The 14,209-nt window shown below is 40.5% G+C and overlaps 1 protein-coding gene across 8 annotated transcripts in view; it reads right to left on the bottom strand.

Moving 5' to 3' along the window:
• Positions 1-14,209, bottom strand: part of ULK4 (unc-51 like kinase 4) — a 448,425-nt gene that overhangs the window by 390,731 nt on the left and 43,485 nt on the right. For all 8 annotated transcript variants that reach the window (XM_045007197.1, XM_045007203.1, XM_045007201.1 and 5 more), the window contains 4 exons: positions 13,733-13,793; positions 8,226-8,407; positions 6,795-6,841; positions 5,610-5,688 (listed from right to left, as the gene is read on the bottom strand). In XM_045007197.1, coding sequence (XP_044863132.1) covers positions 5,610-5,688; positions 6,795-6,841; positions 8,226-8,407; positions 13,733-13,793 — 369 coding nt within the window. The remainder of the gene's footprint in view (positions 1-5,609; positions 5,689-6,794; positions 6,842-8,225; positions 8,408-13,732; positions 13,794-14,209) is intronic.

Here is a 14,209-nt window from a genome sequence, read left to right as displayed (position 1 = left end):
AAAATTAGCCTACACATTTTCAAGAGCTGCTTCCATTTATTGCTATTTTACAAGTCTGAAAAAACTGACAATAAAACACTTTTTCTATTTGAATCTACTCAATTTCTGAACTACATTTTGAAACGAAAACAAACAGGAAACCAATTTACTGACTTGGGTCTAATCAATAAAGTGAGTTAAAATTAACTGGAACAAGTGCAGTGATTTCAGGGACAAGAACATCAATTTTTTCTGAATACGAATATTTGATAGCATTCAAATATTAGCATATAACAGCACACTAAAGACATAAGTGCAATATATAGTTCCACAGTAAACCTCTGCCTAGTCTGTTTCAATTTAAGATTCAAATTGAATGAGAACCTATTTTTTCTTATATTTCTTTTTTGTGTTTGAGTGACCTCTGGTGGATGTTTGTACAACAAACACAAATTGTTCTTTGAGGGTCGCCTTCAATACTGAACTTTGCAAACTTTTATCAAAAGGTACTGAACTCCTCAAACAAGTAACAGAGAGACTTTGTGCATATAGAAATTTAGAAGGGATGATTTTTTTTCCCCTCTCAATGTGTGCATGAGTGTAACGTTTGGGAAATGTGCCAGACTGACAATCTGCACACTGAAATCCTCTATTCACTAAACACACACACACACACACACAGTTAAAGATTGACAATATTATCCCACCCAGGTGAATCAACCTTATCCTGAAGGGACTAATTCTACGAGTAAGGAGATAGATTAAGTCTCTACCCCCATTCAGGGCTTGATCCTGCTCCTATTCAAGCCAATGAAAAAGCCCACCTTGACTTTAACCACATGGATTCAAGCCCTTAAGACCCTGGCCTCTCGGCAAAGATTGTCAAAACAAATACTAACCAGGGCCACCAGTGTTAGGTTTTGTGATGTGGATAATCATTCTCTGGGAACTGGACTGAGACCAGTCACCTCACATTAGGCATAGTTTAGATCCCCCAAGATGTTCTGGCTGGCTTCAGCCTGTTGTGACACCCCAGCATGCAACTTGCTTCATCAAGACAGCTATCTCAGAGTTCTAACTGAAGCATTAACTGGCTCATACGGAGACAAGGGGCATTATTTTTTAATACAATTCAGAGTGCAATTTTGAAAGGATTATTTTTAATATCTCAAGGGCATAGAATTATCATCAAACATCTCAAAACTGTGCCTTACGCTTCAGAAAACATCACTCAACCACAGCATGAATTTGTGGTTACATCTGAACCACAGAGCCCTGCTGGTATGTGCACTCAGATCACATGGTATCAGTGCAGGAGCTAGCCAATGTCAGTTTGAGAAAAATAAACCAAAAATTCCCAGTATTTAAAAATATATATTTTAAAAGTTACTGGTATTTATGTTCTTCGAAGTCAGACTGTCCAGCTTTGACACTGCTGTGATGACTCAATAGGCACCATAGCAGGCACCACTTAGAGCTCTGCAGGTCTAAAGATCTCTGACAGCTCCCTCCTACTCTTCCTCTACTGAGCCAACCTTACTTTGGAAAGTCAACCAGTTCTTCATACAGTTTAAAATGATTTTAAAATGTATATATTTACAGATTACTTTGAAGACATCAAAATGTTTGCACTGGGTTCTGCTAGGATGGGTCAACTGTCTGGTCTCACAATATGTTTATTAAAGCTCAACAATACTTTTAATCTGTAGGTGGTTGAAAACAAAATTCTTCGTTGGGAAAAACTTATTCAGAATAAAACTATCATTAGGGCTAGAGTAGCTAACATCTTATGAACAATCTTGTACATAAAATCTGGAGACGAACGTTCACATAGGACACATTTTCCCAGCTAGTCTACCAGAAATATTAAAAATTATCTGATCCAGATACCAGATGGCTCTGGAAATGACAGTGACAATAGCTCTTCAGTTTGAATGTGCCCCAGATAAGTGTCTGGACCCAGGACAAACTACTGAACGGTTGCTGTTTGGAATTCATCCATACTCTTAAATCTATGGGCTTTTTGAATTCACCAGAATGGGACATAGTCTGGACAAAAAGTAGTATTAGCTCAGTGCAACAACTGTTCAATTTCTTCCTTTAAAAACACTTAATGGAAGTATGTTTCATGAGTGTTTGTTATTCCACACTTTAGATGGGATAACGTATCTGCTATACTAATTATTGGGAAATGGCTAGCCATATGTGTTTTCATTAATAATCTACTGGATGTAAAGATTTCCTAGGCAAATACCTGAAACCAAAAACTGTATGTGTATCTTGGAACTATCCTTTAATGTCTCTGGTTTCATTAAAATAATATCAGAAAACATTGCCATATCTGAGAGAAAAGTTAAAAGCGACACTGACATTGCAACCTGGAATTCAGGCAGAATGCAGTTGGTAACAGTGCAAGCTTTTGAAGTAATCCAGAGTCTTTTCCCCTATTTCTGATGTGTTACTTTAAAAAAAAATTGCCAGGAATTGTAGAATAAAATTCCAAATTACCCAGTAGAATTCTCATCTTTCTCAGAAGACAAACATGTCACAAAATGCTATATCAAGATAATTATTATAATTTATAGATAATAATGAAATGATTAGGCAAAATGTCTGTATGGTGCATCCAGAAGAAGGCACCTGAAATAAAAAAAATAAACTATGAAAACTGCAGTGCTAGATATGTAGTTAGCTATTGATTAACCAATGAATGTGTGTGCCTGAAGTGCTAAAACTCTATCCTGAAGCCAGATCTGTATAATGAGGATGTGTATTTGTGGCCTGGTCTACACTATGCATTTAAACCAATTTTAGGAGCGTTAAACCGATTTAACGCCTCACCCATCCACACTAAGAGGCCCTTTATATCGATATAAAGGGCTCTTTAAACCGGTTTCTGTACTCCTCCCCAACGAGAGGAGTAGCGCTAATATCGGTATTAGCGTATCGGATTAGGGTTAGTGTGGCCGCAAATCAACGGTATTGGCCTCTGGGCGGTATCCCACAGTGCACCACTGTGACCGCTCTGGACAGCAATCTGAACTCGGATGCAGTGGCCAGGTAGACAGGAAAAGCCCCGCGAACTTTTGAATATCATTTCCTGTTTGCCCAGCATGAAGCTCCGATCAGCACGGGTGGCGATGCAGTCCTAAATCCAAAAAGAGCTCCAGCATGGACCGTACGGATGTGATCGCTGTATGGGCAGACAAATCTGTTCTATCAGAGCTCCATTACAGAAGACGAAATTCCAAAGCATTTTTAAAAAATCTCCAGACAGAGGCCACAGCAGGGACTCAGCACACTGCTGCGTGACAAGCGTAACGGAAAGCCAAAGAATCAAATGGACGCTCATGGAGGGAGGGAGGGGGGACTGAGGACTCAAGCTATCCCACAGTTCCTGCAGTCTCCGAAAAGCATTTGCATTCTTGGCTGAGTTCCCAATGCCTGTAGGGTCAAAAACATTGTCCGGGGTGGTTCAGGGCATAGCTCGTCAATTTACCCCCCGCACCCACCCTCAGAAGGAAAAGGGAAAAAAAATAATCTCTTGACTCTTTTAAATGTCACCCTATGTCTACTGAATGCTGCGGCACTGAACTGCAGCATCCTTGCCCCACCTCCTTGGTGGCTGATGGTACAATATGACTGATATCCATCGTCATCATCAGCCTTGTGGCAGATGGTACAGTGCAGAAGGACTGGTATCCGTCCTCATCATCAGCCCATGAGTGCTCCTGGCTGGCCTCCTGGTCATTCCCAGTAGATGGTACAGAATGGCTGGTAACCGTCTTCATCATAGCAACAGGGGGCTGAGCTCCATCAGCCCCCGCCCTTCATGTGTAAAGAAAAGATTCTGTACTGTCTGGACTATCATAGCAGCTGGAGGCTGCTTTCCCCTCATTTTATCTCACTAACAAGTCACTGTTTCTTATTCCTGCATTCTTTATTACTTCATCACACAAATGGGGGTCACTGCAACGGTAGCCCAGGAAGGCTGGGGGAGGAGGGAAGCAACAGGTGGGGTTGTTGCAGGGGCACCCCCTGTGAATGGCATGCAACTCATCATTTCTGGGGGATCTGATATGGAGCGGCTGTGCTCTCTGGTTCTCTGATACACTGGTTCTCTAGTACACTTGCCCCATATTCTAGGCAGGACTGATTCTATTTTCAAATACCATAAAGGAGGGATTGACTCGGGGAGTCATTCCCATTTTTGTCTTTTGCGCCCCCGGCCGACCTCAGCCAGGGGCACCCATGACAGCAGCAGAGAGTACAGTACAGAAGGACTGGTAACCATCATCTCATTGTCAATTTACAATGGAAGCAGATGGTACAGAACGGCTGATAACATCTCTGCTATTATGCAAAAGCAAATGAATGCTGCTGTGTAGCGCTGCTGAATCGCCTCTGTCAGCGGCATCTAGTACACATATGGTGACAGTGACAAAAGGCAAAACAGGCTCCACGGTTGCCATGCTATGGCGTCTGCCAGGGCAATCCAGAAAAAGGGCGCGAAATGATTGTCTGCCGTTGCTTTCCCAGAGGAAGGAGTGACTGACGACATTTACCCAGAACCACCCGCGACAATCATTTTTGCCCCATCAGGCACTGGGATCTCAACCCAGAATTCCAAGGGGCAGGGGAGACTGCGGGAACTATGGGATAGCTACAGAATAGCTACCCACAGTGCAACGCTCCAGAAATCGATGCTAGCCTCGGACCGTGGATGCACACCACCGAATTAATGTGCTTAGTGTGGCCGCGTGCACTCGATTTTATACAATCTGTTTTACTAAACCGGTTTATGTAAAATTGGAATAATCCCGTAGTGTAGACGTACCCTGTGTTAGGAGAAATTTTAGCAGCTGTGCTGTTCATGTGCTGATGTCCACTGAATAATAGGAGCTATGCATGAACATCTCTTCAGTTGTTGAATTTCACAGTTTTTGTAGAAATCAAATCAACCTTAAAACACTTTAGATAAACATGAATGATTGGCTCCCACCAAGTTCAGGAGTTTTATGTACATGTGCCATATGCAAATAGTAAAATAAGAATGAAATGTATGTGTTTAACCAGTCTTCTGATTAAGTCATGTCAGCTATCCATCAGTATGTAAAAATTTATACAGGATTCAAAAATGTAAATGGTATGGAATAAAAACATTTGTTTGTTCTCCATACTAAATGATGAGTCCCATCCCTACATCCTTTTTCCAGAATTTAGTTATCAAATTTATTTTGTTTTCTTTAAAACAATAGTAATAATAATCACCTTTGAGGATAACTGACTATACAGAAATCCATCATATATTTTTATATTATTCCAAACTTCAGTAAAGAAGTATTGTGATAGCCTAGTAACAAATACCTGCAAAACTGAGCTTATGAAAAAGGCTGTAAATATTGCAGTTCTGCCAAAATATATTTGGAACAACCACAAATATAGCATAAATACATTACAACCTGGATGTATACATTTAGCTAATAGGATGCACTATGTGCCCTTTTTCACATTTGGTGGGGAAATAAAGCAGCGTTCAATAAAAGCTGTGAAAATTTCTGAATTTGCGAATAAATATATCAATAGTCTTCTGAATTTTTGGCAATTTAAATAATCAAAAGGTAAGTTACCTCCGTAACAGGTACATTTTCTTTAAGTTCAGTTGTATGCAATGCCAGTAAAGCAATCACTCTGGCTACTTTGGCACGTCTGTGAATTAAATACATTTGTTAGCTTCATGGGGAAAAAAAAAAATCAAACAAGTTCAAGATCCTACTTTATTTATAATGGTGTATTGTACAGAGTATACAATGTTAAGTGTATGCCGTTCTGAAGCACAATTTTACATTAGCAAAAGCCCAGAATTTTTTCTTAGACACTTTATCCATTGCCCTTTAAAACAGGATTTTATTTCAGTTGCTCACTTGATTATGACTTAGGCAATTACCTGTGCAAAATGTAATGATTCTCCCCTTCGTACAATAAAGTGTATGTCAGTATGAATATTATCTAAATTATTCATTAATCACACTCATCTACATTTATTTAAAAAACAGAAAAGCCCTCATAAGTCATTTTAAATCTTTGACTCCAGTTATCAAAATAGATTCCACTGCCAAAAAGGAAGAGCATATCAGAAAATTAACTTTAGATAAGAGTTAAAACTACCTTTTAAATTTAAAAAATAAGGAATAAAAAATAAAAGTCAAGCTTTCTATAAAATAACCAGCAGAGGGCATTATTCCATTATAATTATTGACAAGTTTGCTTCAAAGAAAGTCTCTGTCATTATGGACATTATATTTAGTTATGGCAGGGGTCAGTTTGTTTGGGGATTTTTAATACACTACATCATTAACTACATTACAGAATTTGTAGATGTAATTTCAGATCCTTTATTTATTCTACTCAGTTTTGCATATTATTGTTGAGAAAAAAAATTATTTTCCTGAATAAATCTAACAGCACATCCAATTTGTAAAAGAAATTGAGAAATAAATTAAGTTATTCTTCCTTTATCTAAATATCATTAATTAAATCTAATGAGGCATCCTTAGAATACATTTATTTATTTTATTTTAAAAATAAGTAAAATCACCACGTTAAAACTGGGAGTGGCTAAAATGTAATGGATCTTATTAGGCTTGAGGTACTGAAGAAATTCAAATCACTACACATACCACTATATTGTGTAATATCTGCGGTCATTCCTCTTTCAAGGTAAACCATAGCAGATGCTTAAGTATGCCCTGTAAAATATTCAGCAACAATCAGCATATGAATAAATTAATTTTAAGAAGTTGTTTGTTACTTACATATCCCAATTTGGAGCTGCTCGCAACTGTTGTATTAACAATGGGAACTGGAATAAGGAATAGATAAATACACATTTTTATTTCTCAAAAATTCTCTGTTCATGTATAAGAATAAAGATATAATGAAAATACATATTTAGTTGGGTTTTTTTAAATGTCTTATTTTGTACTAGGACTACAAAAGACCTTGGGTGCTGTTCAAAACCCATTGATTCAAAAGGATGTACTGACAGTTTTGAAAAAGAGTCTTCAAATTTTACGTTCCTATCATTTAAAAAACCATTTTTTTGAAGCTTCGCTTAAAAGTATATTCCCAGATAAAAATAAATATATACTAGAAAATTGTGATTGCCAACACACACACACACACACACACACACACACAAAGGTAAACAGACTAGTGATAAAAATTCGAAATGGCTATTCATCTGAACTAAACAAACCAACCAATCAGCCTACAAATTCTCTGTTACTCTGCAATACAATTGTTTTGGCTAATATCAAGTCTAGTATCAACTGAGTGTTCAACACACCATCTGGCAGGACCGTTTCCAGCCCTCTCCCAGGCTCTATGATCTAATATGTCTCTGTCTCCAACTGTTATGATCTTATTTTGTCTAATGCATGTGTGGGGAAAACTCTGCCCTTATTACTCCACTATAATTGCAATTACTTTATTGAGGGCAGAATTTGACTTCAGTGGAGTTAGTGGCACACTAAATAAGGGGAAATTACGCTATGATTGAAATTGGCCTTCAGTCAAAGAAAATAAACTGAAGAAAAAAAAATAATCTCAAAATTCAAAGCTATAAACATTTTAAAAGGCAGCTTGTTATATTATAATTCTGAGGGCGTACAAATCACTTCCATAGCTAAAATACAAAGAAAGGAAGTGCAAGTTTTTGCTATTTTTGCATACCCAAGACTGAAAAATGAATTAAGCCACCACCCAGAGACCAGCATAACTAATTGCCACATACAGTTTGTTTCCTTAATGGTTGTACATGCTTTTGAAAACATGTTTACCATCTATAAAGGTATGGTTAAGGTGGATTGTCTAACATTTTCATATGCACATTTTTTTTCCAAAAGCAGTTTTCTATGTTACAGCTTTTATAAATAACAATTTATAGCATCTTATAACATTTTGAGGTGCTATTAATGCTGGAGACAGTTTAAATAATTATTTAATTAACTCTATTAACGTAGTGAATCATAAGAAAAATTCATCTGGAGTCTAAAAGACAGACAATGCTCCATAACTTCTTTTCAAGAAACCTAATTGGTACATTTCATTGCTTTGTCCTTAATTGGCTGTACTGCATGTGTCTTAAAATAGAAGTAAAGGGCACCATTGCTAAAGGCAGCTGACTTTTGCTGCAATGGCTGGTATGTGAACCATGTTGACTCTCCGGGAACCTTACTACTTACCAGCTGTGAGCTGATTAACCTGGTTGCTACTTCCTTGTGGCCAGCTACAGTGCACAAATAGCATAGCAAATTCAATTTAGCTCGTGTTGCCCCTGTGTTCTTCTCAGTGGAGTCAATCAATGAGCACATTTGTTGCAAAAAGTCATTCCAGTCCATTTCTTTCAGAGATGATAGCTTCTCAACTGTACACAAAAAATGTCAGCAACTGTTTAAAGATTATGAATTGCCATCTTTGATTTTACTTTTAAATACTAAAATATAGTTATGTCCACATGAACCAAAGTAATTTTAAAACTTTTGGATCCAATCACATCTTTGATATTTACAACAATATTAAGGCAAAGAATTTAACTATTTTATTAGAATACAATTATGAGAATTATCAAAAAGACCAAGAGAAAAAAGGGGGTACAACACATAACAGATGTCGATAAGTATACAAAACTATTTTCAAAGAGCAAAATCCATTAGGTTCTTATTCACAGTTTTAATTTGGTCCTTGCTTAGGTAAACCCACACTGTCTTCCCATGGATTAAAGGAAGAGATATTGTCCTCATTCATTCTTTAGTTTTTAAATCAGATGTCGTCAATGGGAGTTTACCAGAGCAACGATAAAAGCAAAAATTAAGTAAAAGCCTGAGGAATTTGCTCAGAATCACAACTTATTTGAAGCACATGTGCAGGTCTGTATCTGCTTAAATAGTTGTAGCTTCAGGGCCTAAGTGACTTAAACAAGAGAGTCAGATCACAGCTGGGATAAGAATTAATTTCATGACTCCCAATCCATTACTCACAACATGTCTACAAGGAAAGCCATAAATATTCAATCAATCCATAGAGCTAAGTAATCCTGTCTATTCTTTCTTGCACCTCTAAATTTTTTTTTTTAAAACAGTATCCAGACATTTTCCTAGTGAAAGTGTTGATTGTTCTTGGCAATATTTAAGGCAGGCCTGCACAACAGGCAAGCGGTGGGGTGGGGCTGCCGGTTCATCCCCTGCCCAGGGGGGGCCCCCACCTCACAGCCCCGCCACGCTCCAACTGCCCTAACAGACAAAAGTACACGTGTCTCCGTCTCCCGGCCCCGCCGCCTGGCGTACAGCGTGTGCGTCACTTCCGGCGCCTGCCACCGAACGAGGGGAGGGGTTCCCGGCCTGGGCTCAAGCCACAGTTTGGGGTGGGGGGGAGGGGAGACTGGGCCAAGACTCCCCTCAACCTCTCCCTTTGTGCTGGTTGCTCCCAGGGCGGCCTCCGTAGCGATGGGGGGCAGTGCCGTAACAAGGGCAAGGGGCGCAGAAAGTGGCGGAGGAAAAAAAAAGCCGCTGGCACGGGAGATATTTATAACCCGGGTGATCTCCCCCCCACCCCACCTGCCTCCCCCTCCGCATCTCCCCTGAGTGTCCCCCAGCCCCGACTTGCTCCCCCTGCACCTTCCTGGCCCCAGAGCAGAGAGTCCCTATCTCTCCTCTGCAGCCCCATGCTGCCTCCCTGCAGCAACTGCTGCCGCAGGGTCCTAGTGCCCCCATCTCAATGCCAGGGCAGACTGACTCTGAGCCTGCCCATCCCCCTCAGACCCTTTCATTTTCTAACGGGACCCTCCAGCAGCACTGCCCCCGCAGTCACCGCTCCTGCCCCACGCTTGACAAGGAGGCAGCCCCATCCCTCACCCCCAGAGAGGCTACAGTCAGGGGCAACAGCAGGGGAGGAGGCGCACGCTGCATCTCCTGGCCCCCACCACGGGGGAGGCGAGGGAGATTCCTGGACCTAAGAGGGGCCCGAGAAGCACATGCGGTGGCAGTGGTGGGGATGAGTGTGCTGCTGGGGGGCAGGAAAGGGGGTCTCCTCCCCCAGAGCTTGCTGCTGCCGGCAGGGAAAGGGCTGGGGGGAATCCTCCTCTCTGGCCCCTGTCCCGGAGCAGCCTGCCTACACCCAAGCTCATCCCCAGCCCTGTCCCACCCCAGAGCCCACACCCCCAGCCAAAGCTTTCACCCCCCACTGCACCCTCAACCCTCTACCCTAGTCCTGAGCCTCTCCAACACCCCAAACACCTTATCCCCAGTCCCAGCCAGAGCCCTCATCCCCCCACACCCTGACCCTCTGCCCGAGCCCTGAGCCCCTCCAGCACCCCAAACACCTTATCCCCAGTCCCAGCCAGAGCCCTCACCCCGCACATTCCTACTCTCGCCCTCAGCCCCTCTCACACCCCAAACTTTCCTTTTCGGCCCACAGCTGTTTCAGCGGGTTGGCACTGGGGAAGGAGGGTTTGTTTCCACACGGGGCGGGCGGCGCTTGCGGGGGGGGGGGGGAAGAGGTGTTCGGCCCTCAGCTGTTTTCTTTGGAGTAATATGGCCCTCGCCGCTTTACGAGTTGTGCAGGCCTGGTTTAAGGGGACTAATTCTTGTCTGTCTTACTTAAATTTTACACTGGGACAACTCCACTGACTTCAAAGAAGGCACTCCTGATTTACACCAGCATAAGCAGGGAGACAATCAGACTTTGGGTATTTATTTTAACCTTGATTCTCATCTTTGAAAAGGAAAAGTTTAGCCCTCAGTGTTAGTATTCAGCATCAGGCTAAGCGTCTTTTTTACAAGATATTCTAACACTAGCCAAACAGTTGTTTGCCAGCAAAAATTAAAAAGCTGCAAACTATGCTAGTTTTATAGCCACAAACACAATCTTCCAGTTGTTAAATAAATTATATCCCTTGTATAGCAAATGACACTGGAATCCATTTGGAATGTGGATCAAGCTTTTCAGCTCCATAGTCAACAGTTTCAAAGTCAGATGCCTAAAGGCAGGTACCTCAATCTACATTTGGACACCTACATAAGCAATCTAGAATCCAAAAGCTGTTAAGAACCTATTGTTCCCTTTGAAGACAATGAAAGTTGTTTGTGCTAAGCACCTCTGAACAGCAGATCACTTATTTACATTCATACTGTATTTTGGCAAGTAAATGTCTACCTTTAATCACCGAAGTGTGAAAATTTTGGACTATGACTTTATCCTACAGAAAGTATTTGTTGCTGCTGTTTAGGGCCAAGGGATGCTATATTTTATAACAATAACATTCCAACAAAATCACTGCTCAATATACACATCATACCAAATGGAACAGAATCTTACATTAATCCTCACTCCCTATTCCTACCATACATAGCTGAGAAGCAAAAAAGAACATATTTTTAGCTGAAATTCATCTTCAAACATAATATATTTTAACAATACCTCCATAAATAGACCAAAAGGAAATATTCCAAAGGAACTAGTGTTACACTCCTGATAACAATCAGCCTTTTGTTTTTATAAATAAACTTCATTCGATGCAAAAAAAAATTTAAAAAAAATGTCTTTATGCTGGGCATTAGGAGCATTTCATAGTTATAGGCAGGACTTGTAGCACCATCCTTTGTTATAGTTCAGCAACTCTTCCCATTATAAGACCCTTATTAGTTGCAAAACTTAAACCATTTCGGCTGAAATATTCCATGTCAGGTATCTGCCTCAAGTTGAAATTTTTCTGGAAAATTTCTGCCAAAACAGTTCAACCCTTTCCAAGAATGTTTTGCCCAAGTTAAGAAATTCTGGAAACTTTTTTTAAAAAGTGTAGTGCCTCCATACTTTGGAGCAGGGATTTGAAATGTGTCAGGGATGTGACTTTTGCTGTCCATGAAAATCCACCCAAATTTCATCAAATTATAAGCCTTTGAAAAATTTCAGTTTTCACATGCTCCGTAAAGGCTTCTTCAATTTTAGCAGCTAAAAATCTGCAAAGATTCCAACCTCACTGCGCATACTAGCCTCTCATAGCTTCTATTGCTCACCAGAATGCACATTCACCATCCCTGAAGAGCAACTGAGCATTTGCCAGTCCAATGCTATAGGGATGAAGCTGGACTTTCCCTATAACTGCTACTCTGGGGCAGGGTGGGGACAAGCAGGGAGCGTGTCTCTCCTGTGCTCTCAGTGACCCTTCTTGCTGGCACCTTGGCAGCATGGAGGAGCAAGCTACCTAATCTGATTTGAGTAAGGACAAGAGCTAGACTGAGGATGAGGGAAATGACAGATTGAGACATGGAGTCTAGTGGGTGGGGAGAGAAACTGTTACTGGCAGCTGTAGGGGAAGAGGCTGGGACTAGTTGGTCAATGAAACAGACTGAGACCGGGGAGGTGGGGAAGAGACAAAGGCTCAGAACAGTTGGGCAAGGAGACAGAGATGATGAGGGAAAATGAGGGGAGGAACTGAGAGTCAGTTGTGTGCGAGTGAGAGCGCTGATCAAATGATGACCTGGAGATGGGGAGAACTCAGGACTGACTGAAAAACGGGATTGGAAGTAAGAAACAGAGCAGGGGGAAAACTCAGAGAGAGCCTAGAGAGGGAGACTGGGAGCCAGTGAGAGGCAGGAGGGAAGAGTAGATCAGGCCAAATGAAGAGTCAGGAGGAGGAAACTGTGACTGAAAAGAACAGTATGTGATCGTGTAATTATAGACACATTATATATTGTAATGCATATGCACAAGTGGGCTGAATTAAGGTTGCACAGGTAACCTTAATTCTGTCATTTCATAAGTTTCAAGTGCTTGACTTTGGAACCCTAATAGTGTTTTTAACTTTAAACTTGGTTTTTGTATGCAATTCATACTTAATTTCCCCCAACATCTGACTGTGTTTTGCAAGTAAATTTGATGCAACTAGAGCAAAAAACCCTTGTATAATGAATTCCTGTAATTAAAAAAGTCACTGAATCATGCAGTTCACTGTGAAGGGATGAACTTTTTCCATAGATTTAACAGCATAAAAGACACGGAGCTGAGTCACATGTGATCAGGTTCTCATGTACTCCAGCTGTCTGATGGAAAATGTTGGGACTTTGATCAATACAGTTGAACACAATGACTCCCAAACCCTGGGAGAGTCCAATCAAGATTTTTCAAAAGGACAGGCTTCAAAGTCCTTATGGAGCCTTCTAAATAAAGTGATCTGATTTTCAAAAGTCTAAGCAATGCCAAATGGAGAGAGAGTTATTCCACTGATGAAAAGCATACATATTGCATTCATTTATTTCCTAAAGGATTTAAATAAAAAAAATTCAGAAGCAACTAAAGTATTCTATAGCTTTAGTGTAATAACTAGATTTGAGTGCTTTTTTTTTTGGTTTGCTATTTTCTAAATAGGGCCTAATAAAGTCTTGCTTTCTTGTAGGCTGAGCTCTGCAATTCATGAATAATACATTCTCTTTGAAATAAGGATAAACACAATAGAAAATGATCTCAAACTTTCTTTCAAACATTTAATATAACCAAACTACACTGTAAAACAATTACCAATTCTTCCTTGAATATATGTATGCGATTCATTATCACCTAGGAAAGTTACGAATTTCAATCAACAGGAAACTGACACTTCAGATGGAAAATTATGAAGAAAATGAAAACATGCTAAATAAGTATGTGCTATCACATGAAGCACTTATACATTTTATCAGCTTCAGCAGGACTATACCTGAATGTGCTGGTATATGTAACATTTTTAAGTCAAATCTAACTGGTGCTTGTTTCATTATCTGGAAAAAAAAACAAAATACAAAAAACAGTGGTTTGACTCAAGACTATTTTAGATATTTTTTAAAGCATTTGTAATTGTCTTAAGTAGAGAAACGTATAAACACAACGATAGACAAAAATATATTTAGCACATGCACAATATACAAGCCACTCCTACCATTATAATTTAAGTGTCAGTGAGCCACAGGCCTAGAACCCGGGCCCTCAAGGTTCATGGGAGCAGCCATGCTCCACAACCCTCCACAACAGCTTATCAGTAGCTTACCTGAGACCCATGTAGTCTGGCGCCACCCCTGTAGTCCAATTGGCTGAGTCCCAAAGCAGCTGATTGGCCACTGGCTCTGCTTAAGTTAGCAGCAGCACCCAGAAGCTGTCCCAACAACTGGGCTCCACTCCTCTTTGGACCATGCCTTGT

Source organism: Mauremys mutica, chromosome 2 (genome assembly GCF_020497125.1).
Source record: "Mauremys mutica isolate MM-2020 ecotype Southern chromosome 2, ASM2049712v1, whole genome shotgun sequence".
Taxonomy (NCBI): domain Eukaryota; kingdom Metazoa; phylum Chordata; order Testudines; family Geoemydidae; genus Mauremys; species Mauremys mutica.
Note: the sequence above shows the minus strand (reverse complement) of the source record. Positions and strands in the feature narration are given on the sequence as shown.